The following is a 26,063-nucleotide window of genomic DNA, read 5'->3' on the forward strand; positions in this document are numbered from 1 at the left end:
AGGACATCTCAGTGGGAGCTACACAGTCAACAACCATTGGGCCCTGTTCCCATTTCTCAAACCCCAAGGCGGTAATCCATGCATATCAGGAGGGAGCAAGGTCCCATCCAGCCAAGCTGGGTTAATCACTCCTGACGCCCCTCACGGATCCTGGCGACCTTTTGTAACTTTTGTGCAAGAGTTTGAGGACGCTTGTTCTGAACCCAAGGGAGAGATAAACAGAACAAGATTCGTCAGGCTCCTTGATCGCCAGCCAGCCCCAGGGCAGGTCAGATCGGAGCACAGATGGTTTAGGATGATGTATAAATTGAGGAACCCAGAGTTTGCTTGGACCCTCTGTGCAATGGCCCTCCAAGACCACTGTTAAGGTCCTTGGACAGTCACCCCCCCACCCCTGAGAGTAAGCCAGTGACTTTTCTCAGCTCCGTTAATCAGTGCGATACCGAGCGGCCAGCACTACTAGAGGCTGAGGTTAAGGAGGGCTGGTTGTCGAGAACATTGTTGTGCTTTTTTATTTGAAGTACCGCAAGGCTGTACAGCCAGCCACGTGGCGGTATTGGGGAAAACTGGTAAATTTCCAGGCCTTCCCTTGCAGGTAGATAGCACTTTTGATTCCCTTTATTGGAGGGATGTTTCCATGTGTATCAGGCCGGGGTGGGGGGATGAAGTCCCAGAGCTGTGAGAATCAGACACTGGTAGGGACACGGGTTCTCAACCAGGCACAAATATTCCCCCCGGGGACATTTAGCAATGTCTGAAGGCATCTGTGGTTGTCACAATCGGGAGGTACTACTGACATCTAGTGGGTAGAGGCCAGGGATGCTGTTAAACCTCTTCACGCCCAGGACAGCCCCCCACGATGTAGACTTTTCCAGCCCTACAATGGGCCAATCTCAGAGCTCACACGTCAGTCAGTTACACAAATGGATCCCAAATTTCAACCACCCCAAGAACACCTAGCATCCAATCAACTTGATGCCAAAATATTCGGCCGCGCACTCCATTTTTAGAGCCTGTGATCGTGGGTCTGGACACAGTTCATTTCAGTCCCCATCCTGCACAGTTTCAGGCACCGGCAAAGCCGTGATACCCTAAGTCTGGTGGCTCCATTGCCACAGATCACATGCCAGGCGCCGGTCCACCCAGGGAGCAGCCATTACAGCACACACCCAAGTGTGGGCCCCGCCACGGATCCCAACATGGTCCTGCCAAGGCCAGCTTTGCACCCCCCAGGGCTGTGTCCTGGGGCCCGTGTTCGAGTCTGGATGCCTACTGCCTCCACCCCGGGTCTCGTTTGGATTCTCCATGGCAGTGGTTGTCCCTGTGACTAACCGCCTACTTTCTTTCCCTTCCAGGAGGCTTCGTGTGCTTACGTGTTGATCGTGACCGCTGTGTACTGGGTGTCTGAGGCCGTGCCTCTCGGAGCTGCAGCGCTGGTGCCCGCCTTCCTGTACCCGTTCTTCGGAGTCCTCCGGTCCAGCGAGGTTAGAACATTGATGGCCCAGCTCCCTGCTCAGGGCCCCCCTGGGCCACTGAAAGAGGGCTCGAGGTGAAGGGAGAGTCCCAAAGCACTTGAGAACAGGGCTTTCTTCACCCTCTGGAAAAACCTCTTAGCACTAAGCCTTTGCAGCTGCTATTCCAGCCCCTGAGTTCCTCCCCCATGACCCTCATTTCCCTCAAACTGCCTCTTTCAGGAAGCCTTACTTAACTGATCACATCCAATTGCTTCTTCAGTCTGAAACCCTCTAGGAACTGGGGGGTTAGCACCTATAAGCAACCTGCTGTTGACCTTTCTCAGTCTTTTGTATCCACTTACACTATAAGGCAGGAATCAAAGGTAGGAATTGGGTTTCCCAGGTCTTTGGAATCTCATAAACCTCAGCCCCTATACAGTAAGTGCTCAATAAATGTGTGTTGACAGAGAGACTCATGATGTTTTCCTGAGTCCTGACAATGTTTTCATCGACTTCCCATAAAAAAAGAAAAAAAATTTCTATTCCTTCTTCCCCAACTCAAGATTACTGCATATTCTTTCCTTGACCTCTGTCTACCTAGAACCTGCCCTCTCTGTCCACTCTCTCTCTCTCTCTTTACGGCATCCTTAAAAACTCATCCAGAAATTGTCAGTATCGAGCCCAGGTTGTGGTCAGATTTCAGGGCATACACTTAACACCCAGCACAAGTGGGAAAGAAGAAAAACACAACCAGAACCCAGAAGCAAGATGAAAGATGGTCCCCATCCATTACTACCTGGTTCTGTTTAGACTCTTGTCACAGCACCTGGTCTCTGCTTAGGGCTTCTGATAAAGATTGAATGGTAGCAACAAAGGACAGAGGCAAAGAAGAAGGATGAAAGGGAACCAATGTTTGCAGGCCTACGAGCAACCGGGCACCACAGTGGAAGTACTATATTACTTAATGTAAGACCCCTGAGATCTCTGCAAGGTGGGTGTTAGTACTTCCATTCTGCGGATGAGTGAAGAGACTCAGAGAGTTAAGAATCACACTCAAAATCACAAGGTAGGAAGTAGCAGAACTGGATTCAAACTCATATCCATTCGATTTCAAAGTATATTCTTGCTTGCTGTTCTACCAGACAGACTCAACTGACCAATCTGATTGTTAGTTTGTGTCTGGGATATTTGGGGTTTTGGTCTTCACTGAGTTTTTTGTTGCTATCGTTTTTTTCTGTATTGTTCTTGTTTGGGGTGGAAGAGTTGGTGGCGATGGGTGGCTGTAGTAGTCAAAAAGGATGGGAGCCCCCCAACCATCAGCAGTGCTTTTATTCCGGAAATGGGTACAACACCAATATCCTGGAGGGCCACAGAAAACCTAGCCTGTGACCTGCATCACCCGGCAGTTGCTCCAAAGTGTCCCCTTCCTTTGTGGAAACAAGAATAGGTAGTTTGGTCTGTGGGCCTGCCTAAAAGAACCACCAACCTTAAACACGACTGTTCTTAAGAAGAGCATTTAAGCTTATTCTACAGATTTCTCTTTAAAAGTGAGACACCAGAAGCCCATGAATCAGGGGGTGAAAACAGAGGGCAGAGAAAAAAAATGACATTATAGAAAGAATTGAATCTTAACGAACATTTAATGTGAGCTAACTACTAATTAAAAGATTTCTATCTTGTATTTCACAATGGGCAGCCCCAAAGCCAACAGCATGACAGCCTTGAAGTAGATGACGTCCCTCTTTCTCCAAGGGCTGCCTGCAGCAGGAGTCGTCCAGAGGGGTGGCCCACTCAGTGCCTCTGCTCCATAGAGATGTTGCTAGGCAATGGTTCATCCAAGGGCCCGCCCCTCTGCACAGCCAGGAAGGCCTGACCTAGAAGGCATCTATTGAGTCAGTGGTTTGTGGCATAACATGACTTTGTGAGGAGAAAAGGAAGACTGTCCGGTGAAGGGCTAGGCAAGTTCTGGAAAGTTCTGGAGGAGCTAGAGGGCAAATCTTGTCATTTGAGGTGAAAAGTCCTACCCCATCTGAAAAAGTAGTGGTGGCTGGCAATGATAATTAACAGTTGGTCTATAGGAAGCACATTCAGCCAAAGGTAGTCTGTTTAGTTAGCTTTTTAAACTCAGAGTAGAGGAAAATGCCAGTAAGTAGAGGACAGGGCTTATGACCCTTCGTGAGCCACTCAACTTTGCAGATGGAGACCTTGTCCACCACCAGCAGCCACACCCCCACATCAGCATGTGCAGGGCTCCCCGGGAAAAGGCAGTCAGATCATCTACTTGTCACTCCCCAAACCCACACTGTGCTTGCCTCATCTTGCTTTGACTCAAAATTCTCTCCACTTTCCTCCACTGTTAAAATCCTGCCCAGTTACCCTCTACAGTGAAGCCTTTCCAAAGACCTCAGCTAAAAGTGTTGCTCCCTTCCCTCGGAGCCGATCTGATGTCCTTAGCCTTGAAGGGGTACATCAGACACACCTGACAGCAACTTTCTGCGGACATGTCACCTCACCACAAAGATTTGCAGCCCCTGGGATTTGTGGCATCTGTGGACTAGATACTTGTGCTGGCCTTCAGTGAAGGGTTTTTGGTTGCAGGGTTTCCAGACGGTGTGCAATAGTGTGCTTTCCACCTGAAGGAAGGCCTGTGGGTAGGATCAGTGTGAATCTAGAACCGTGGCTTTTTTTTTTTAAGATTTTTTTTTTTTAATTTATTTGACAGACAGAGATCATGAGTAGGCAGAGAAGCAGGCAGAGAGAGAGGAGGAAGCAGACTCCCCACTGAGCAGAGAGCCCGATGCGATGCGGAGCTCAATCCTAGGACCCTGGGATCATGACCTGAGCCGAAGGCAGAGGCTTTAACCCACTGAGCCACCCAGGTGCCCCTAGAACCGTGGCTTTTGTCCCTCATGTTATTCATTCAACATTCAGAAAAATATTTCCTGAGTTCTGTATCTACAGGACCCTGACTGTGACAAAAATGAAACACGGAATTTCTGCCCTCTCGAGTCTCACAGCTGATGTATGCATACACATGGTTCATTTTTATGGTGATGACTTGATAGTCAGCAGGGGTTAAGAGTTTGTTGTGTGCAAAGCTTAGACTTCCTTCTTTCTGCCTTGCTAAAAAGTGATACAAAATGATAGACTCCTGACCTTGAGAGTTTCTCCTCTAAAAAAGAGAAGGCACAAGCCAAAAGGGAAAACACAGAACACCCATGCGGTAATGCCTCGTGTTCTGGCCCTGTGGAGGATTCACCCAATTCCCCAAGAGGGAATGTTCTAGATAAATGAAATACACCCCACCAGGTGCCCAAACGTTACTTTGACCACTTTTTGATCGACGTCTTTCTAGGAGGCTTTATAATTTCCCCGGCCTTTTAAACAGAAGTTGTTGAAAACAAATTAACTTTTTCTCCGGAAACTTCACAATTTCCGGGGGGAAAAAATTTCTCAATCTAAAGAGCCAGTGTGGACTGGATGATGGCACAGTCGAGTGACTCGAGTGCTGGCTGACCAGCTGAACCTTAAGAATCTCGAGTAACGTATTGGCAGTAGACTAGAGGGAGAGCCCAGGTGGAAATACGAGAGGTACGTTATCAGATCTGCAGATGTCCCGAAGCTGGATGGGCCAACTGATTAATGAGGACAGAAACAAGGCTGACAGGATGAGACAATGGCCTGGGAGTGACAGAATGACATTTCATAGGGATAAATGTTCACAGTGTGTGTGGAAAATACCTTGGCTCTTAGCTGAGTCCAGAGGCAGCATGAATCATCTATCAGCCCAGCGTAGCTGCCAAAATCTGGAGCACGTACCATATGCCAAGCACTCTGGGAGGTTCTTGACGTGCTCCGTGTCACTTAACCCCCTGTAACGAGGTTCTCAGCTCTGTCTTTACGGACAAGTTCAGAAATGGAAGTTCAGAGAAGTCACGATTGGACCCAGGAGTGTGTGCCCCCAGAACGTGTGCTCTTAACCACTGGCCGATAGGTACTGAAGTCTGCTGAGTTAATAAACGTCTGTGCCCAGAGCGTCAGATTCTAGATCAGGAGGTCGTGCGGTGGTGGGTCGCTGAGATGTCCCCCGTCTAGAATGTGAGTCACCCGAGGAAAGATGAGAAGACTCCAGAGGGACGTGATTTCTGGCTTCTGCGTCTCAGCACACAAGGCTCAGAGGCTCCAACCAGAACCAGAGTCCACGCACGGTAAGAGAGACCCGCTCCATGTGTGGGAAGATGCCGGACGGGGCAGCCAGGTGGGGTCCGAGTATTCCTGGTCCTGGGAAGGCAAGCCAGGTGACCAAGTCAGGGACATTCGAGGTAGATTTTGTGCCTTGGGAGAGGGGACGGACTCAAAGGGCTCTTTGACTTTGGGATTCCATGGTCTTCGGGTTGGCATCCTGCCGCTATTTCCGCCTGTGGGCGTACAGAGCTAAGGCCAGGAGTTTAGGTTTGTTCTTTATTTTACCTCCGTTGTGACCCTCACGACTATCATTGTATCTGCCTCAGGAATCATCTATGCCTTTCTAAGGTGCTGCCACAGCCGGGGACAATCAAATTAGCTAAGATTTACTGTTTCTAGGAGGCCGGGAGCGAGAGCACTCTCTGGGGCAGGAAGAGGCATGGTTGGAATGCTGCGGCTCCGGAGGAGTCTCCAGGGTGTCCAGGGGCAGGAACGACTTCCAGTAGAGATGACATCTGCTTTCTATCTCTCCCCTGCCCAACAGACACTCACACACGCGTGCACACACAAACACACCCCCTCTGCTGTATCCACGGCCCCGCGCTGCCGGCCCCTGGCAAGTGTCCGTGGCATTCCAGCCCCCGCCAGGAGAGGAGAGGGAGCAGGGCGGCTCCAGCTGCGATAACAGAACAGCCTCAGCAGCCCCATGACACCGGAGTTCAATGTCACAAATCTGCTTCCCTGTCGGTTCCTGATCCTTCTGACCTGCCAGGTTGCCGACCAGCCCCCAGACCCTGACTTTCTCTGTCTGTTTAGACCTGGGCACACTCCACGTACCACTCTCTGCTCTGCCTTTCTGGTCTCTGCTCACCACGGGGGCTGACCCCCTCCATACAGGCCCACGGGGAGGGAGGCTGAGCCTCGGGGCCCGGCCCCCTGCCTGAACCCCAGCCGTCCCTCACCCACAGCCAGCCAGATGCAGCCCAGAGCTGAGCTCCTGTGGGGCCTGGGACCGGGAATCTCCAGACACTGCGGCCTCCTCAGGCCAACTTAATGCTTCTGGGCCAAGAGCTACTCCCTACATAGGAGCCAGCCCCTTTACCAGTGGACTCAGAGCCCAGCCCCCTGCCTCAGTTTCCTCCATTGGAGGTGGTCCATGAGGTCCCAGAGAAGAAACTGGGGGTGCTTTACGAGTTAGCTAAACAGACTTCCGGCCCGGGTCAGCGCTCCTCAGAGTCTCCCTGCTTTAAGCTTCTCTAGGGCAAGGTTTGCAAAGAATGTTTTTTTAGCAACAAAACCTTCTCTTTAAACCACATCTTGGGAGACTCAATACATAAAACAGATGGAAGAGGAACTCCTGCTCAAACTGGGCAAGGAGGCCCAGGGCCCCGGCTGCAGAGGCCCTTCCCACGGGCTTCCTGACATTTCAGACACAGTGAGTGTGGTTGGCAAACCTCTGGCCTTGGGGAGTGCAATCAGGTGCTCAGGAGCGTGTTGGAGCCCGCAGAGGCTTATCCAGCAGGAACAGCATTCCTTTCCCCAGGGAAAGTCCCGGAGTCAGGTGCGCTGGATTTGGCCACCTTGCCGCGGCACTGGCTGGAATGCTGTTCCCCGGGCTCCAGCTCGGGCTAGGGGCTTAGCTCCGTGCTGAGGGAGAGCCACCCCCATCACCCACTCCTGGGGTCTAGAGGATTTTCCTGCAAAATTGTTTGGATGTCCAGAAGAGCCTCAAAGTAAGTCCGTTGCCAGAGGCCACCCCTGGTCTCCTGAGGGCTTGCCATATTCCCACCATTCCTAGAGGCGCCCGCAGCTGACCTGCAGAGCGTCTGCATTTCTGGGGTCCCTCCCCCAAGAGCTGCCAGATGGCCACGTCAGAGCACGGTGAGATCCACCCCACCTCCTGCGGTCTCTGGCTGCTGCCACCAGGAGCAAGTAGAGTGGCAGTGTGGAAAGGGTTGGGGGTCCAAGCTGGGAGTAGGGTAAACCTGAGTTTGAATCCAGTTTTGTCACTAACCAGTCTTGAACAAGTTGTAATCTGTACAAACTGCCCTTTACTCTTTACTCGCCTGAAAAGGGAGGATCTAGAAAACAGCCACCTTTCAGGGAGCTAAGCGTTCTCCCCGTGCGCAAGCGCCTTCCCGGGGAGGGAGGATGGGCTGGCCCTCAGGCCTCCTCCACCGGGGTGGCCCCAGGGAGGCCAACTCACATTCCTCCTGAGCTAAGCCTGCTGTCCGGAGTGCCCTTCTCCAAAGTCTAGGAACAGAGCCACAACCTTTACAAAAATTGTTCTAAAAATTTAAAACCTAACCTGTCTAGAGATCAACCAATAACTCCACCTTCAAAGAAAATAGTGTTTTAAAAGCTCATCACTAATGGATGTCGCCTGTGATTCACTCACTTTGAGCTAGTTAGTGAAGGACCCCATGAGCCGGCCCTTCTGTCCTTGGGCCTCTGCCTCCAGCCCGGCTCCCACTTCGCTGAGAAAACTTGGGGGAATCTTTTGATTTTCAGGCCCCACCTTGCTCCTTATTTCATTTCTTTCTCTTCTTCCCTCCTTCGGTTGTGCTGACCTCCCTGGCATCGCCCTCAATCTCATCTTGAAGCTTTTTATCCTTTTTCCACTTCTTTAATAACATGGACATTTATTGAGCACTTCCTGTATGCCAGGCACCATTCTAAGACCCTGCCTCCATTATCTGACTCGAGGCCACACGGTGACGGATTAAACGAACTGTGTATCTTGACTCTCGCCACGGAAGACATTGGAATGACGGGGCCACGGGGTTCCATGGGTTGCCCAAGAGCCTCCAGCTCCTCTGCGGGGAAGCCACCCTTCAAACCCAGCTCATCAGAACTCCAGAGCCCACGGTGTTGCTCCTCTCTGCCCCGCCTTTCCAGGCGGCCTCCCTGAGCACATCTCTTCTAAAACACTGTCCAGGAATACCTCTACTCTCCAAGCTCAGGGCTTGGGCAAACAGAGAAAAACCACAGAGCAGAAAAGGCAAGAATAAAACCACTACTGCAAATATTACAGACACCATGGACTCTGCTCCCAAAAGGAGCGCACGTTTGGAGATCCTGTTCCTCTTGGCACACAATTCTAACGAGCTTTGTTATCTAGTTTCCCAACTCAGAGAATATCAGTTTTGGAAATTAGGTAGTGGGGAAAGGAATGCCCACAGCAAGCAGGAGTAAGCAACGCAGGTTGGAAAACGATGAAAATAACCCTCAAGAATCCTGGAACCCATGTGTTCCCTGAGGGGTTCTGAATAACCAAGGTTTTATTGTAAAACCAACCAAACAAAAAAACCCACTGGGCTGCACAACTAACAAACACCACTATCGGATAGAATTTTGATTTATGAAGGTGGAAAGGCAGCTTCGTGGCTGGGTCCACTCTGTGTGCTAATGGCCACAGAGCAGGTCAGCCTTTGTGTGGAACACTGAGGGACGGAAAGAGCTGCCAAAAAATCCTGGTCGCCCGCCCCACAGGCTAGCTGATTTGCATCTGTCATTTACTCTTGACAACAGCTTTACAAAAGGTAGAGACGCACATGATCTTAGATGCCTAAATGAAGCCCAGAGAGGTTGACTAACTTGCCTGGGGTCACACAGCTGAGTCCTGGCTGACTCGAGAGTCCTCATTCTTGCCTACTTGGCTGTGCTGCCTCTTAAGCACAGACTACAGCCAGGCTGCGTGGCCCAAGCACATGACATCCATCAGAGGGCACCCAGCAGAGGGCACGCAAATAGACCTAAGCCCACCAAACACCAAGTATGAAAACAGCCCAGAGCCCGTGTCCCAGCTATTTAGGGCCAGAGTCAGGACTGTGATCATGAATGAAGACAGCAATGTGTGCCTACGCATGCTCTCACGGAGACCAAGAAGACTCCCCTAGAGTTGAATTAGACGCACGGCTTCCGGTTGGCCCACCCAGATGTGTTGTGTAGTAGCTTTGGATTCAGACACACCTGGATTGATATCCCACCCCTGCCCTGCCCCTTGCGCTCTGATCTTGAAGATTTCCTTAACCCCTCTGAGTCCCGCTTCGTCACTTGCGAAGTGAGGTACTAACAGCGCCTGCCTCCTAGACTGTTGATGAGAAAGTGAATGTGAAATGGAAATCTCCTGGCAACGAGAGGGCCCTCTCAGCAGGGAGGTTCCTTTCTCCATCCCCCTGAAAGGAATCCTGAGAAAGTGACCTTGCCTGTCCTGTAGGCTCTGGGCTCCTAAAAGGCCCTCACAAACTGGTATTCTACTATGATATGTGCCAAAGAGGCAGAAAAGGAAAATGTTGCCAGCCAGTACCCTGGGAAAGTAACCACAATAGCACTGACCTTTTGGAAGGCCTTGCAGGGGCCTCAAGTCGCAGGGCCAGGGGAGGAACCGGTACTGAGTCTTGTGTCTTCTGTGGGTTTCCCTCCTCGGGAGACAGAGGAAAAGCGAACACCAATTCCGCCCCCAGAGCTGCCTCCTAGACCTCTAGGAAAGTTAGGGTGCAGTGAGAAAGGTCCTAGATACCAGCCTTCCCCACCGCCTCCCCTGCATCCCTCTCTCAACTCCTCCCCTGCACCCCTCCCCAGTCCCCAGCGTAAGCCTCGGGCATCCCGCGGTGCCTCCACGTCCCACTAGGGGGCAGCATCTTCACCCATGCCCACGCAGCCCAGAGGCCTATCTGAGGGGACTCTGCCCTAGAGTCACCAGCCCAGCAGGACATCTCTCCCCTCTGGAAACATTAGTGACAGTGCCAACTGGCGATTGGGTTTGGGGACAAGAACTAGATTAAGCAGAAGCAGGGGGTTGCCTTCCCCCTCTGTGACCCCCAACAAGTCCCCCACCTCTGCCCAACCCCCATCCAGGGTCAACAACTTCCATCTTTATTAACAGATTCTTCTGGAATTAAGCACCATATAGTATTCTTATTTAATATTCTATTTTTTTAAGAGTTTATTTTTAATCTTTATACCCAACCTGGGGCCGGAACTCACAATCCCAAGATCAAGAGTCGCATGCTATCCCTAGTGAGCCAGCCAGGCGCCCCTCTTATTTTATATTCTTTTTATTTATTTATTTGAGAGAGGTGAGAGAGAGCATGAAAGGGGAGAAGCAGACTCCTTGCAGAGCTGGGAGCCTGATGAGGGTCTCGATCCAAGGACTCCAGGATCATGACCTGAGCCGAAGGCAGCGGCTTAACCAACCAAGCCACCCAGGCGCCCCTCTTATTTGATATTATGTTAATTCTCGAGTTATCACTTGTAGACATTATCAGTTGATTTCCTACGACAGCCGATGAGGATTTTATCCTCCTAGCACCCTCTCCTTCTGCCTCCGGCTTCCCGGTATAGGTACCCCCACGGTTTTGGTTAATTCAGTCATCAAAGTTTAACAGTATGATTATATAGATTTTGTTTATTTCCAACACCACATATTTTACTATATTTACATTTCCCGCCATTTTCATTTCTCCTGCAATGAGAAATGTCCTTGTTTTCCCCCTTTAAAGAGGGTTTATATTATATACGTCAAACAGACATAATGTCAAGCGGTCGGCGACGCCAACAACCCTCACCTCCGTCCGTGCCTCCTGCTTGCGGGGTCTCTAGGGGAGCATCCTGAGTTGGGCTGGGCGCATGCGCCCAGCGGCGCATGCGCCGGGCCGGACACATGCGCTGGGCCGGGCGGGAGGGGCCGACACGCTGCCTTCCCGCAGGTGGCCGCGGAGTACTTCAAGAACACCACGCTGCTGCTGGTGGGCGTCATCTGCGTGGCGGCTGCCGTGGAGAAGTGGAACCTGCACAAGCGCATTGCTCTGCGAATGGTCATGATGGCCGGAGCCAAGCCGGGCATGTAAGTACCCAACCACTCTGCGGCCCCCAGCTGCCAGGGGGCCACCTGGACAGGGCTCCTGGGTCCCCGGGTGACCCCGGGTCCGGGTGTTTTACAACTAATGGGGATGGAATGACGTCAGGGCTGCTGGGCCGTCGATCATGGAAGAGAGATGTGCGGGTGACGTTGGTGTCATTTATTACCCCAGTCTCAATAATTTATCCGGGCCACGTAGACTTCACGGGCAGCAGGTTACAAAATCCAAGGGGCCCATTGGGTAAGAGGAGATGGACCAATGCAAGTTGTTTCTCAACCTTTTTTCCGGTGTTAACAGGGAACGGGCTGGACAAGGAAATAGGTGTCTTCTCCTCTGTTATTTAAGGAGAGGTGGAGGTTTCCTCCCATCCATCCTTAGTTTTTGTTGTCACTGGCTCAGACCACAGCTCAGACATGTTGGCTCTGACCAGGCATCTGAGATGCCCTGCAGGCCCCCAGCCCTGTCCTCTTTCTGTCTGCTGTTGGCAACACCAGGGGGAAACATTCCCAACCCTGGGGAATGTGTGGCAAAGTCGGGATTGACAGTTCTGTGTTGACCTCTGCTGCGTAGAACAACCCTACCCTTCTCTTTCCTTCGGCATCTGGGTCCCACCTCCTATTTACAGCTTTCTTGGGACATTTTCTGTAAGCGGCCCTGACTCCTTTGGGAGTCTGATGGGGTATAAATGAACAACATGGTACCAGTTTCCAACATGAGTCCTCTGGATGAATACAGGTTAAGCCTCAAAGGAGGTTCCTGTTTCGCACTTAACCACAGCTTAATTTGGTGTCATTTGCCCTGTCACTTAGTAATCACCTTGGACCCCACACTCAACCTCCCAGACACACAACGGCATCTGCAGTTGTGCTGGGGACTCCGCAGCTCTTTGAAACCACTGTGTACTTACACTCAAACTCAAGAAAGCTGATCCCACTGCATTTCCATGCTTCTTCACTAAACTCCTCCCCATGTCTGTTTCCACACCTGCCCCCCCACCATGGGGCAGGCAAACTCCTGTTGCCCTCAGCCTAAACAGAAACAGCACCATTTGGCCTGCCTGACATAATCCACACAAAAGGTGCTCCCACATTGCACCATGCCAGGGATCCCACCTCAAGTAAGAAACATGGGGAGTCTCTATGCAGGCTGGTCTCACGGAAGTCAGAACCATGTCTATACCAGCAACACACTGTGTTTCCAAAGCCAAAGTGAAATAACTTGACGGTTATTTTTTGTTAATGTTTTCCAAGGGTTGACTCTTCAAGATACCGGCTGAAGAGATTCACGCAGTGACATGGGACCCTTGTGTGGCTTGGGGCAGGGTAGGGGCGGAGGTGGGCGCTAGCCTTTCAGCAAGTGGGCAGCAGGCAAGTGATGGACAGAACTGTGACCTCCATATGTTAGTCTCTGTTTGGTCACTAGTAACTAGAGTGGTGAGGCTGCAGAGAAGGGACTGTCATGGGCCCTGAAGAACTGTTGGCTGGAGGGCAAAAAAAAAGAATTCCTTTATGCACCCAAAGCACACCTCATTACCAAGCCAACATCTGCAGAGCCGAGCCATCAGTAAGTCCCAGACTGGGTGACCCTACAACCAAAGCTAGTCTTTGCTTAAGGAAGGGCTTCCTATTGGTTGAGGCCATTAGCCCAAGAGGTGTGATTTATTCATTCAACAAACACGAAGGTAATGTTTATTCTGTGCCAAGCCCTGGGAGTACAAAGCCGAAAGCTTGACTTAAAACCCTGACCTTCTGGCTCCACGCCAGCGCCTCCTGACCGCACCGCCCCTTCTCGAGGCCAGCTCCACCGGGTTTGTAGGAGGCCCCAGAGGAGCCCTGTGAGAGGAGTGGGGGGCCACCCTGGGTCGGCAGCCCCCCTGTGACCCGGCGCCCTGACTGCCCCGCCTTGCAGGCTGCTGCTCTGCTTCATGTGCTGCACCACGCTGCTGTCCATGTGGCTCTCCAACACGTCCACCACCGCCATGGTGATGCCCATCGTGGAGGCCGTGCTGCAGGAGCTGGTCAGTGCCGAGGAGGAGCAGCTCGTGGCTGGCAGCTCCAGCACCGAAGAGGCCGAGCCCATCAGTACAGTTTGCTGGAGTTCACCTCCCCTTCGCCCCGGGGCCCCCCTCCCCGGGACACCGCCCGGCTCAGTGCTGCCCCCAGGATCCTCACCCGTGCCCCGCCCCTCCCCCCCATCCCAGGCCAGCCCTTGGAACCTGAAGCTCCCTCCTGACCCTGCGTTCCTGGCTCTTCCTTCCTCCCCTGCTCACGGCAGCCACCGCTGCTCCTCGGGGGGAGGAAGCACCCAAGGGTTCTGACAACACCCTAGGCCTGTCCGTGCCCGCAAGCCGTGCCATGCTTTCAGAGCGGAGGGAGGGGTGGTGGTCAAGCCTGCCTCCAGCAGGACATGCCCTCGTCTCCCCCGTTCGGCCCCATCCCTGAGCCCCTGCCCAGTATGGTCGGCTCCAGCCTCCGCATCTCACGTCTGCTTTCCTTTGCTCCTGTAGGTCTTGAGGCAAACAACAGCCCGCCCTCTCTGGAACTCATCTTTGTCAATGAAGAGTGAGTATGACTGTCCTCCTCCCAGACAGAGCCTGGCCAGGTCTATCCCGGAGGTCAGGAAAGCCAGTCCTTGAGCTCCTAAACAGCTCTTCTAGAAGTATGGGCCAGGCTCGTGTCATGCCACACCACCCTCCCCTCTGCCCTGATTTCCTCTCTGTACCTGGGCACCACCTGCCAGGAGCCTGAGGACAACTCCCTCGACCACAGGGCGTTGCAGCCATGAGGGAAGAGACAGGAAGACAATCTGATTGCCTACACGCCTACCAAGTAGAACTGAAGTAGAAGAATAGTACATTTAACTAATTAATAGAAAAACATTCACAGAATAGATGTCGCAGGAGATTCTGAGAGAATCGCGAAGTATCTTCTAGATACTACACGTGGTCTCACTAGATTTAGGCTTGTCAGATATGACAAAGAAGGGTGAGGTGACGGGTGGCAGATCTGAGGACAATTGATGAGAGAGCTGTGTGAGGGTGGAGAGAAGCTAAAAAAGGAGAAATACACCCCCCAAACATTCATGTGAGACAGATCCATTAAGAGCTTATTTCTTCCAGAAATTCTATGTCAAAATGTGGTCTTCAAGGGTTACTGTGATGAATATTGCCTTTAAAGGCTGGGTGTGAAGCAGAGCTGAGTTTTGCAGCTTCGTGTCTTCTTGGGCAATGAGAGCTGCCCTGAGCACAACCAGTGTGTGTGAGGGGAGAACGCGGCAGGGTGGGGGACCGCTCTGCTCTCCCCGGCTCTGTGGCCTTCAGTCACAGCAGCCCATTCCCCTCCACGGCCCTGGATGAGATCTCAGGCAAACTTCACTGCTCTCTGGTTCTTTAAGGTGTTAGAGCAGAATGACCTCCTTTGCAGAGAGTCAGTCAGCAGTCTGGTCCAGACTCCTCAAAACTTCCGTCTCTCAGCCACAGCACGTCCTACCTGCTGTCACCCAGGCGGTCAGAGGTCAGAGTGCGTGGGGACAGACTCTCACCTCTCCTCCCCCCATCCTCTGGGCCCCTGCCGCTCCCTCGGTTGCCTCCGACCCCTCCCGGTGCCCTCCCCCTCTGAGACTCCCTGGCTCCCTCCCTTGCCAAGTGCCCACATTCAGCGCCTCTGGAGCGTCCCCTTGGGGTGCCCTTTGCAGAGCGCCAGGCCTGATGACAGCAGTGAGGCCCTCCTGGATGACCACGCATCCCCAGCCCTCGCTTCTGTGCTCTGCTGCCTCGGTCCCCTTTTGGGGTGGCCTCGGCCTCTTGGGTAGGGCCTCTTCGAGACAGCTCTGGCCTGGCCACCTTCTGTGTGCGCCACCCACTATGAGACTCAGAATCATGGCCTGCTTTTGTTCTTCTCTAGACCTAAATCTATGTCCCCCAAACTCCAAAGCAAAAGCTCAAGTTGGCCCTAGAACTCCCTCAGCAGAGTGAGGGTGAGAACGGCCATCTTCCGGGGTGGCCGGCACCTCCCATGCTGTCTGAGGGGCTCCGGGCCTGCCCTCCTCACCCAGCCTGGGAAGGAATGGGGGAAACATCGGACCGCTCCACTCCTTCCACGCTAGCAACCCCCTCCGAAGAATGCTTCCCTCTGAGCCCCATCAACTCCTTACCCTCCCCTTGGGTAGCCTGGACACGGTTGTCTGCCACGGGACTCCAGTCCTGCACACGTGTCCAACAGCTGTCTTCACACGGACCTCACGGTACCCACTGTCCTCAGAACTACGACAAACCAAAGCACACGTTTAGCCCTGAGCACAGCCAGTACTGCTGTGGTCCAGTTCCCACCTTCCTCTCTCACCCCCAACCTCTTGCTCTCACCTGCCTTTCTCCACGTGCAGCCCAGGCCCCCCCTGCTCCTGCAACTCTCACCAGCTGACTCGGTGAAGGTCACTGTCTAGAAGGAGAAACTTGTAAAATGCTCATCTGGGGTTGCAGGAGCCCCGGGGCTCCTCTCTGGGCCCACTGCCTACTGTGTACGTGCAGGTAGTAATACGTCCACTGCCTACTGTGTACGTGCAGGTAGTAATACGTCCACTGCCTACTGTGTACGTGCAGGTAGTAACCGTAGTAATACGTGCCGTCCCTCTGTGGTGACGATAACGGTGTCATGAGGACTGAGGTCCATATTTAAGTGCTCGGCTCCTAGAAAGCCCTCCCTGTTATTTGCTAGGAGGGTCAGCACTGCTTCTAAGGAAATGCTGTGTCCCCACAGATCCTGACAGCATCTCTGGAAGGCCAGGAAGACTCGGGTGAGATTAGTCTTCTAATCTTACCCAACTCTAGAGCGGTCACTTACAGCAAACACCCGTGGGGCCGGGGGCATTCCCATCTCACAGAGTCCGGTCCGCTAGTGTTTTCCCATTTCCTTTGCTTTGTTCCAGCACATCGACTGCAGACTTCACCTCGCTGATGCACAGCAAGGTAAGGCTTTGGGGTTTTTCTGTGCTTTAAGATTCCTGGGAAGTCCCTCAAGATACCTCAGGGACAGAGATGCCAGGCAGCTTATCCTGGAGCCCAGCAGCAGCCACTGATGCAAGGACACAGAGATGCTCACCCAAGCCCGAATATGAGAAGGGCTGGACCGGCTCTGGGCGAGGGCCTGCGGACCTCTGAACCTTGGCCCTGAGACAGCTTAGCCTCCTAAAGGGCAGGTTAGCCTTTTCCGTGGAAACCCAGTACTCAGCCAGCCAGATTTCCAAGAGTCACAGATTCACCCTCAAGATTCCCCGCAGTGGGGATTCCATATAAAAAGGGTCACATTTAAAGATTTACTTACCTATTTTAGAGAAAGAGAGCATGCCTGTGTGTGAGTGGTGGGAGGAGCAGAGGGAGGGAATCTGCAAGCAGACTCCCTGCTGAGTGCAGAGCCCGCCATAGGGGTCGATCCCACTGGCCAGGAGATCATGACCTGAGCTGAAACCAAGAGCCAGACCCTTAACCGACTGCACCATCCAGGTGCCCCAAAAGGGTCACATTTATAAAGGAAAGCAGAGTTTATGGCCTTACCTCTTCCCCCAGAACTGGTTTCACATTTACTTACATCAGCCCAAATTTTGATTACCCAACTGTAGACTCTGTTGTGGTGAGATTATTTTGTTTTGTTTTGTTTTCTTTGTGTTAAAGAAAAATGAAGGATTCTTCATTAGCTAATGAAGTGCCAGAAAGTGAAGCTGTCTGACAAGGACAGAGCTCTATCCTGCCAGATTTCAAAAGTCTCTGCAAATGGGCTGCTTCATACCCGCTGGTTGGGACTCTGTCTTGGAGGCCTGGTGGACTGGCTCCCCGCGGCACCCTCTCCCTGGTTTCTGGTCTCCGACGGCCACAGTGCTGAGGCGTGGGATGCTGTGGGGCGGTGACGCGGCCCCTCTTGACGCCCACCATGTCCTCTTCCTGACTATGGGTTGGTCTTTGTCCCCACAGAACGTGAATGGTGTGCCCACGATCACCAGCCCAGGCAAAACAGCAAATCCCCAGGGCAAGAAGCAGCGCCGGTCCCAGGTAATGGAACTCAGCCCCACGTAATGGAACTTGGAGCTTCCCAAGGGGCCCTGGTCTTGAGGTAATGAGGACATCGGTCTGGTGTTGTCACCAGGCCCTCCAACCACAAAGTCTGGCCTGTGGGTTGCATCGAGTTAAAAGGTCTAATTTAGCAAGTCATGCCACCATCTGAGCCTGTTTGTTTCTTCAACTCTAAAAGCTGGGGGTTGGACTAGGTCAGAGGTGTTCAAATATTTTCTCGAAGGTGCTTCGGGGACAATGCAAATACTCAAATATTTGAGTGTCCTGAGATTGTAAGGAAACTGCTTTTTTGTGCGAATGAGTATCTTCCTGTTACTTGCTATATCACGGAAACAAAATGCGGGAACAAAATAGATCTTGAAGCAGGCCCAAAATTGTAATCCTTGATTTATAATCCTTGATTGCACATTTTTGTGTCCATCCAAATAATCTCAAATACTTCACATCCATCATCAGTATAAGTAAGCGACATCATTTCTGAAACTCTGATTGTGTACCAAGCACAGTTTGCTGAGCATTTTGTCCCTCTCTCGGCTCAGGGAGGTGGCAGTCTTGAATTCCATTCCTGCAAATGAGGCAAAGAGATGACGGCACGTGCCCAAGGCCTCGGAGCCAGTAGGGAGAGGAGCATCTCCATTCAAATCCAAGTCTCCCTGACCACATGTGTCTGCTTTCAGTAATAAAACAGATGGATGCTGATTAAATGCTACATTATGTCTTATATATCAGAGGTCCATAAAGATTTTCATTAGAAGAAAGGATCATAGAAAACCACTGGCCCAGAGAATCTATGAGGTCTCTTAACAGCGCTGATAATGAATGTCTCAGGAAGGCTTCAAGGGTCCAGACTGACTTGGGCCCTCCTATGAGGTGGGGCACTGGTTAAGGGCTTTGAGAAGGGAGGTTTTTCCAGGTTTTCCCAGGATCTCTCCTGCTGACTTTTGCCGCAGGCAGCTCCTGGTCTCTTAAAGACTCGGTGGGGGGAGCCCGGGCTTGGGGGTGGGGGTGTGGGGCAGAGGGTTTTTGCTTCTTCTTTTCTTTTCTCTTCTTCTCTTTTCTTCTTTAAATATTTATTTATTTATTTGAGAGAGAGCGGGCTGTGCAGTGGGGAGAGGCAGAGGGAGAAGGAGAAAGAGTCGTAAGCAGGCTCCATGCCGAGCTGGGAGCCGGACATGGGAGTCAGACACTTCACTGACTGAGCCATCCAGGTGCCCACTTGCTCCTTTATCTACACTAGAGGCCAGAGGTCAGCAGCCTCGCACCCTGAAAGGCCACCATCTGGGCCAAGCAGGGCCGGAGAGGAGCCCCGAAGGCTAGCCTTATATGCAAAGCGACGGGGAAAGTAGGGAGGAAAATCAAGAGGCAAGAAGCAGAAAAGAGTGAGGAGAGAATCACACACTGGATTCCCTCTGCCACCCAAGGCTTCTTTCTCGGTCACCTCCCAGTCCGGACCCTCCCCTCAGCTCCAGAAAGAACCACCGCCTTCCATGTGTCATTCACACCCAAAGCAGAGAGCAACCACTTTTGCTGGAGTTCAAGGGAAAACAGCATGCGGAGACTAAGAACTCAAGTAGTAATAGCTTACCATGCATTAAATGCAGGACGTGTTCTAAGCACTTTACATATGTTACTTCAGTGACTCTTCCCAATGATCTGGTGGAGAAAAGAGAATTTTCTTCTTTTTGCAGAAGCATCTGCCGCTCAGAGGGGCTGCCCAATTTGGTGCACAGTAGAACTAGGATTGGGATTTGTCTTTCTGACACCCAAACATAAAACCTTTCCACAGCACTCTGGTACCCTTGCCTTCATGCTTCATGTGCTGGACAGCCCACGTGGGGTTAGGAAGATTCACTGTGGTTTTTTTTGTTTGTTTTTGTTTTTGTTTTTTAATAGGAAAAGCCACTCGTCCTGCTCCCCGGCTCCAGGAACCAGGAGCTCAACAGAAGGTACAAGTCCCAGCATGACCAGATGATCTGCAAGTGCCTCTCACTGAGCATATCTTACGCTGCTACCATTGGGGGCCTGACCACCATCATCGGCACGTCCACCAGCCTGATTTTCTTGGAACACTTCAACAAGTAGGTAGCTCGCCTGGCCGACCAAAGATGTACTAACTGCCCACTGTGTGTCAGGAGCAGCACCAGGGGCTGAGGATAGAGCTGGAAAAGGAACTAGAGCCGTTTCCGTGCTGAGAGAGAAAAGAGACAATGGAGCATGACAGTTCAGGGTGACTGGAGACAAGTGGGGTTCTGCTGGGAGAGACCACGGGGGCCACCCAGTCCACGGAGAGGACACGCCTCCCCAAGGACGCAGCCAGGGAAGCAAGACTGGAAGCACCGTGGGCCACACTGGGTGAAGGGGGGTGTTCCGGACCAAGACAGCAGAGAGTGGGAGGACTCAGAGGCAAGAGAGCAGAACATGTAATGATCCGAGAGACTGGGAGAGGGCAAAAGGAGGCCAGGGAGGTGGACATGCAGATCACAAAGGACTTCTTGAGGCCCACGAAGGACCTTAGATTTCATCTGAATGGCCATGGGAAGCCTTTGAAGAATTTTAGGCAGGGAGTGAGGTGATAAGATTTATAGTTTTGAAAGCAGGCTCTGGACTAAAATAATGAAGACAAAGCATGCCTCCTTTCAGCAGAAAGACAACTCGGACACCACTGCAGACACCCCGGAGAGAGCTGGTGGTGGCCTGCTGACCGAAGCAGTGGTGAGGAGGGACGGTCAGATTTGAGAGATAGGCAGAGGTAGGCTTGACCAGAAAGAACCAGAAAGAGGGAGAGGCCAAGTCTGATTGTCAGACTCAAGGCCTCCACAGCTGGGGGAACAGAGTTGCCCTTGATCTGAATGAGCAGAAAAAGTAAGGAAACATTGACAGAGAGGTTGAGATGGCCAGGTGGATACACAGCACTGAATCTTAAGAGAAGTTTCTAGGCTTATGTCATAGATTTGGAGTCAGTGGCCTTCAGAGCTGTCTTCATGAGCACCCAACCTGTATAGTCACACCGGACCACCGTGCTCGGAAGGGCCCCACACTTAGCTTCATGCCCTGCTTTTGTCATCTGGAAATTTATTTTTTTTTAAGATTTTATTTATTTATTTGACAGACAGAAATCACAAGTAGGCAGAGAGGCAGTCAGAGAGAGGAAGCAGGCTCCCTGCTGAGCAGAGAGCCCAATGCAGGGCTTGATCCCAGGACCCCGGGATCATGACCTGAGCTGAAGGCAGAGGCTTTACCCCACTGAGCCACCCAGGCTCCTCTCATCTGGAAATTCTTAATCATTTTTGAGCAAGTGGCCCCATATTTGCCTTTTGCACCAGGGCCCACAGATTAGATGGTAGTGGGTCCTGCTGGGATGCATATGGAAACTGAATCCAGGGGAGGGAAGGAGTCGATCACTCAGGGATACTGTATAAAGTAAGAAGAGCAGAGGCCATAAATATCAAACTGAAATATTTAAAGTAGACTATAAATGAGAGAACAATAGGTATCACACGGGGAAGAGGAAAATCCGGTGTCATTCTGTCCAAGGGAAGAAAGTGTTCAAGGAGGAAGGAGTGGACCACACTGTTTACAGTGGCTGAATGACTGAGCAAAAGAAGGACCAAAATGTGTCGATTCGAGCTGGTGATGTGGAGGTTACTGGGACCTAGGCAAGAGCAATTGGTCAAGTGATTGGAAAGTGAAGCCAGATCTCAGGGAGTTGAGTGAGCCGGAGGTGTGTAGACAGAGTGGTCTGTGACAAGCAGGAGAGGTATGGGATGATGATACAGGGCCAGTCGAGTGGGGCCAAGGAGGGTTTAAGATGGGACACATTGGAATGTTGATAGGGTGTCCAAGTGAGAGGAAAATTAAAGATTGAGAAAGGGGATGGTTGATAGAGTGATGTCACTGAGAACACAAGAAGGCCTCGAGAGGAGAGAGTAGGGAAACGGATCACAGACAAGAGGAGAAACAGACCTTCCATTTTAGCAGGAAAAGGAAGGAAGGGAAGAAGCCAGGGAGGAAGGGAGGGAGGATTGGGGAGGAGGAGGAAGGAATGAAAGGTTAAGACCCAAGTCTCCAAGATCTGAGCTTCAGCGTTCCTCACACCTCATCACTCTGTCCAGACTCTGAGTTTCTGCTCTTTAGTTTCTCATTCACTCTGTGGTTGGGCAAATTCATATTCTTTTAGTCTCCTTCCTGGGTTTTGTCGTGGTACATTTAGTCGTAACTGTGGCTTATGTGGACAACAGGGATCCTGTGAAAGGATCTCCACTGGTCTGAATAGCCACCATGCTGGTTTTCTTGGCATTGGTGAACAGACCGCCCCCACAGTTCATTCTGGCTGTGTTTCAAAAATCTAGAAATTAGTTCTTACTCTTTCTAAAGTGCTATAAATGGGAATAGGCTCACACATGTATCCACAAAAGTCTACCTAATCTATTCTAAAACTCATTCCCTTTCCTGGGTCCAGGAATAGGGCCTAGATTTCTGAGTGTGGAGAAGAGATGATGCAACAGACTTGATGGCTGTTAGCCCAGTACAGGCCAGAGTGAGTCACTCAATGACTTCTACCCTCTGGTATCCTAAAGCCTTTCTTTCCACCCCCACCCCCCCAAACAGTGACTCACTGGCCGTTAGGGTAGGCTCAAGCTGTTACAATTTCCCAAGAAGCGTGTGGATGGTAAAGGTAAGTCCCTGACAAGGCCACAGGGCAAAAAAGCAGACGTCCCTGCAAGGACAGACGATGAAACCCTCTTTACCTCCTGTGCTTCCAATGCATTCTCTCGGGGTGGAGGGGTTCTGCTTTTGGTCTTTCTCTTTTTCCACGCAGCGCCTAGTGTGAAAAGAGGGGCAGTTTCCTCCCACCTTAGAGGGGGGAGAAGAGCCCAAGAGGAAAGGAACACAGGCGTTGTCTAGGCTGAAGTCATGGCTCACATATAGCCCATCCAGGCTCCCCAGAAAACAACACCTGGGCTGGGGGCCACAGCTCTTCCTGATAAATGACGAGTCGTCCAGGTCACCTCCCTGAGACCCTGGGACAGCAGTGGACATTGATGAACAATTTGGAGATTCTAAGTCACGGTTCTCCTAGGGGCGCCATTCATACCTAGAACTTTCATGATGCTCTAGAGTCCAGACTTGTCCCGAGTCAGTGCTATGCATGCCCCCAATTGCAGCTCAGGGCAGCTCACATTCCTTCAGGGACTTTATAAACCAAGTATATAGGTTGTATTCTCTGTTGTCCTGAACACCAGATGAGTAAACTTGTAAGAATCTTTACATAAATTAAGAGCATTTGCATTCTCTGTTGTCCTGAACACCAGATGAGTAAACTTGTAAGAATCTTTACATAAATTAAGAGCAAAACAGCTCCTGCATGGCTTTCCTGAGTGCAATGCACACGGGTGTCAAGTCTGTTTGCTTAGTGCCGTTTCTAGCTTACTTCGTAATGCTCGGCGGGGCCCTGTACAGTTCCCAGCTGTCACATACGTGAGTTCTAATGTGTCACCACGTCCTTACCATTAGCTCTGATGTGTGTCTTCTTAGGGAGCCGTTGGCTTATTGCCCCCAGAAACCACATGGGAATCCAGCCTGTTCTCATCACTGACCTGGTTCTTTCCCTCCAGCCAGTACCCAGCTGCGGAGGTGGTCAACTTCGGCACCTGGTTCCTCTTCAGCTTCCCCATCTCCCTCATCATGCTGGTGGTCAGCTGGTTCTGGATGCACTGGCTGTTCCTCGGCTGCAAGTGAGTCCCAGGGCCCTGCCCGCGAGGCCCCGAGGCTCTGCTATCCGTCCACAGTCATGGCAGGAGCCCTGGGGAGCAGCACCCAAGGGGGAGCTGCTGAGTGACGACAGAAGATGCGTGAGGAGAAGACACCGGACTAGACGGTTGGGGGAGGTGTCAGGGCACCCCTTCTAGACAGTCTAAACGTACATGGCCTCGGCACCTCACTATGAGCTCTGCCATGGAATGTTCTTAATTCCAACTCACTGGTTAAAGGAACCATCAGACTTATAAAAAGTCTGAATGGGAGGGTGATTAACTTAGTTTCATTTCTCTCAAAACAGAGTAATTTGAACTAGCTTCAACAGAAATGTGACTCCAAGTAGAAGTTTCCTGAGGCTTAGTTTTATAGACCTGAGCGATTCACACTTAGTAGTTGCATGAAATATTCATGTACCTCTCAAAATCGTAAGTTAGATACTCCCCTTGCAATGTTACTTCTGATATTAATCTGCCTAGCAAGCTTTCTTCATAACCGTATTTCAATCAGCCTCAAACACATAAAGGGAAGATATATATGACCCCCATTGTTCAGGGAATATTCTCTGAGCTGCCTTTTTTTTTTTTTTTTTAAATAACTCAAAGGCTACTGTCAAACAGTGGTAGCTGTATATTCTGTATCTCCGGTATGTAGAAACTACTGCACATAAATACACTCACCCAAGTCTGTACATCGATACACCAGAGATGTACCTGAATGGATATACCCGGAAGCCTAGGGGAGGGCTGTTAGGAGGCCATGGAACCTGGCAGATGAAAGTCACAGGAGAGAAGAGGGGACAAGTGACCACAGCAAGCCAGGAGTTCAGCATCTGCTTAATCCTTGATTTCTCCTGGCCTCAGAAACACGTTTCCTTTATTCTTCTTTCTTTCTTCCTTCTCAGTTTTAGAGAGACCTGCTCTCTGAGCAAGAAGAAGAAGACCAAAAGGGAAGAGGTGTCAGAGAAGAGAATCCAAGAGGAATATGAAAAGCTGGGAGCCATTAGGTAAAAATCAGCCATTCGCCCTCTCTCCTTCTCCAGGAGAGAAAACATAGCAGGTGTAGTGAGCACACAAGCAGCCTTGTCCTCCGCGGCCCCTGGAGCTGGGGGATTTTCCACAGCTGTGAATCCAGGCATTTAGAGACGCTATTGAACGCCCAAGTCTAGTGGGCCAGATTCCAGGTGGCCGCCCTTCCCCTTTGCCATTTCCCAAGTTCAAGGTATAGCCGCGGTGTCAGGGAGGGATGGCGCACACGGGGTGGCTGGGGAAAGAAGTGTGAGACAGCACAGCCACCCTCTTGGGGCAGGTCCGATTCCCCATACAGCCAGCACCCCACACTGCTCTGCATGGGCCACGACCATTTGACGCCATCAAATACAGGCCTGAAGACAGAGGGCCCGAGGATTCACCACCCCATCAGCCATTATCAGCTTCCCTCAGTGACCCCCACAGCCTACTTGGTGCCATTTCTCTCCTTTTAGGGCAATAGGCAGCTATAGCTTTGGGCAAAAGGATCCTGGTATAAGCAGTATTTTTAAATGTTTTAATTTATAAAAGGAATACCCGTTCGTTGTAGAGCATTTAGAAAATACAGGAAAATATAAAGAAAAAACTAAAAATGACTTCTCTTTATTCAGTGTTAACTGTTAACAACTGTTACCATAACGTACTCTTCCTTCCATGTTTTTTTTGTACAAAATTTTATGTATTTTGGCTAAACTGCAGTCCAAACTGAACACGGTTTTATAGCTTGTCTTTTTTCACTTAGCATTAGACTGTCCTTCTATTCCCAGGCCGTGAGCTCTGCAGTGCGGGCCTGATGGCTGGGCCCATCTCACCCGAACCTACAGTTACACCAAAAAGTAGCTGACTCCACGGGGTACCACTGAATGCGTAGATTGCTTCTACTTTCAGTGTTTAATTTTTAAATAGCTAATACACCATCAGATTCCCTCTGAAAGGTGGCAGCTGCTCCAATCCCACCCACCAAGCACTGCGGGCCTTTTCCAGGGCCTTCTCCCGGAGGCCATACTCTGTGTCGTAGAAATGTGTGCTGCCAGGCCACCTCCTCCCTTCCCGCCTCTGCTGCTCTAGGAGACGTGGGTGACGTGGGTGACGTCACGGTTTCTGGCCTCTTCTCAGCCTTCTTCCGCTTCAGCCACTTGGAGCAGTGGGGCAGCCACTGTTCTGTCTCCAGGATGGGGGTTCTGAACATAGGCGCGCCCCACGCAAAGTGAAAAAGTGCACAGAAACCTCCCGGGTCCTGGAGCGGCTTTCCCTATTGTATCTTACAGCTACCCTGAAATGGTAACTGGATTTTTCTTCATCCTGATGACCGTGCTGTGGTTTACCCGCGAGCCTGGCTTTGTTCCTGGCTGGGATTCTTTCTTTGAAAAGTAAGTGGTACTGTCCCCTCCTTAAGAATCACCCCGACTGGACCCTTCAGGTGGCTCCCACCAGCGTCCCTCCTGCACTCGCAGGGGCAGCGGTGAGCCCAGGAAGCATTCCGTCCCCCTGAAAGTGCCCCCTTCTCAGGGAAGCCAGCGTGGAGTCAGGAAGAAAACACAGTGTGCTGCATCTGAATACGGGGTTGGCATCTGGTGCTGCCAGATGCCAAGGACCAGCCATGTGACCTTGTCTTGTTACTTAAGCTCTGGAAACCTCAGTCGTCTTGCAGGTGGCTCTGACGCTTAAAGACCAAATGCCCCTGGAAGAGATGGAGGGAGTGGCCAACGCCTTGGCT

At 51.5% G+C, this 26,063-nt stretch overlaps 1 protein-coding gene across 1 annotated transcript in view; it reads left to right on the plus strand.

Annotated features, from left to right (window-relative positions):
- SLC13A4 (solute carrier family 13 member 4) overlaps positions 1-26,063 on the plus strand; it is a 44,726-nt gene that overhangs the window by 4,656 nt on the left and 14,007 nt on the right. The window contains exons 2-11 of the mRNA XM_082693283.1: positions 1,356-1,484; positions 11,351-11,487; positions 13,412-13,584; positions 14,010-14,064; positions 16,427-16,466; positions 17,466-17,543; positions 19,458-19,642; positions 23,180-23,299; positions 24,223-24,324; positions 25,615-25,716. Of these exons, the coding sequence (XP_082549409.1) occupies positions 1,356-1,484; positions 11,351-11,487; positions 13,412-13,584; positions 14,010-14,064; positions 16,427-16,466; positions 17,466-17,543; positions 19,458-19,642; positions 23,180-23,299; positions 24,223-24,324; positions 25,615-25,716 (1,121 nt within the window). The remainder of the gene's footprint in view (positions 1-1,355; positions 1,485-11,350; positions 11,488-13,411; positions 13,585-14,009; positions 14,065-16,426; positions 16,467-17,465; positions 17,544-19,457; positions 19,643-23,179; positions 23,300-24,222; positions 24,325-25,614; positions 25,717-26,063) is intronic.

Source organism: Mustela nivalis (assembly GCF_964662115.1).
Source record: "Mustela nivalis genome assembly, chromosome: 12".
Taxonomy (NCBI): Eukaryota; Metazoa; Chordata; class Mammalia; order Carnivora; family Mustelidae; genus Mustela; species Mustela nivalis.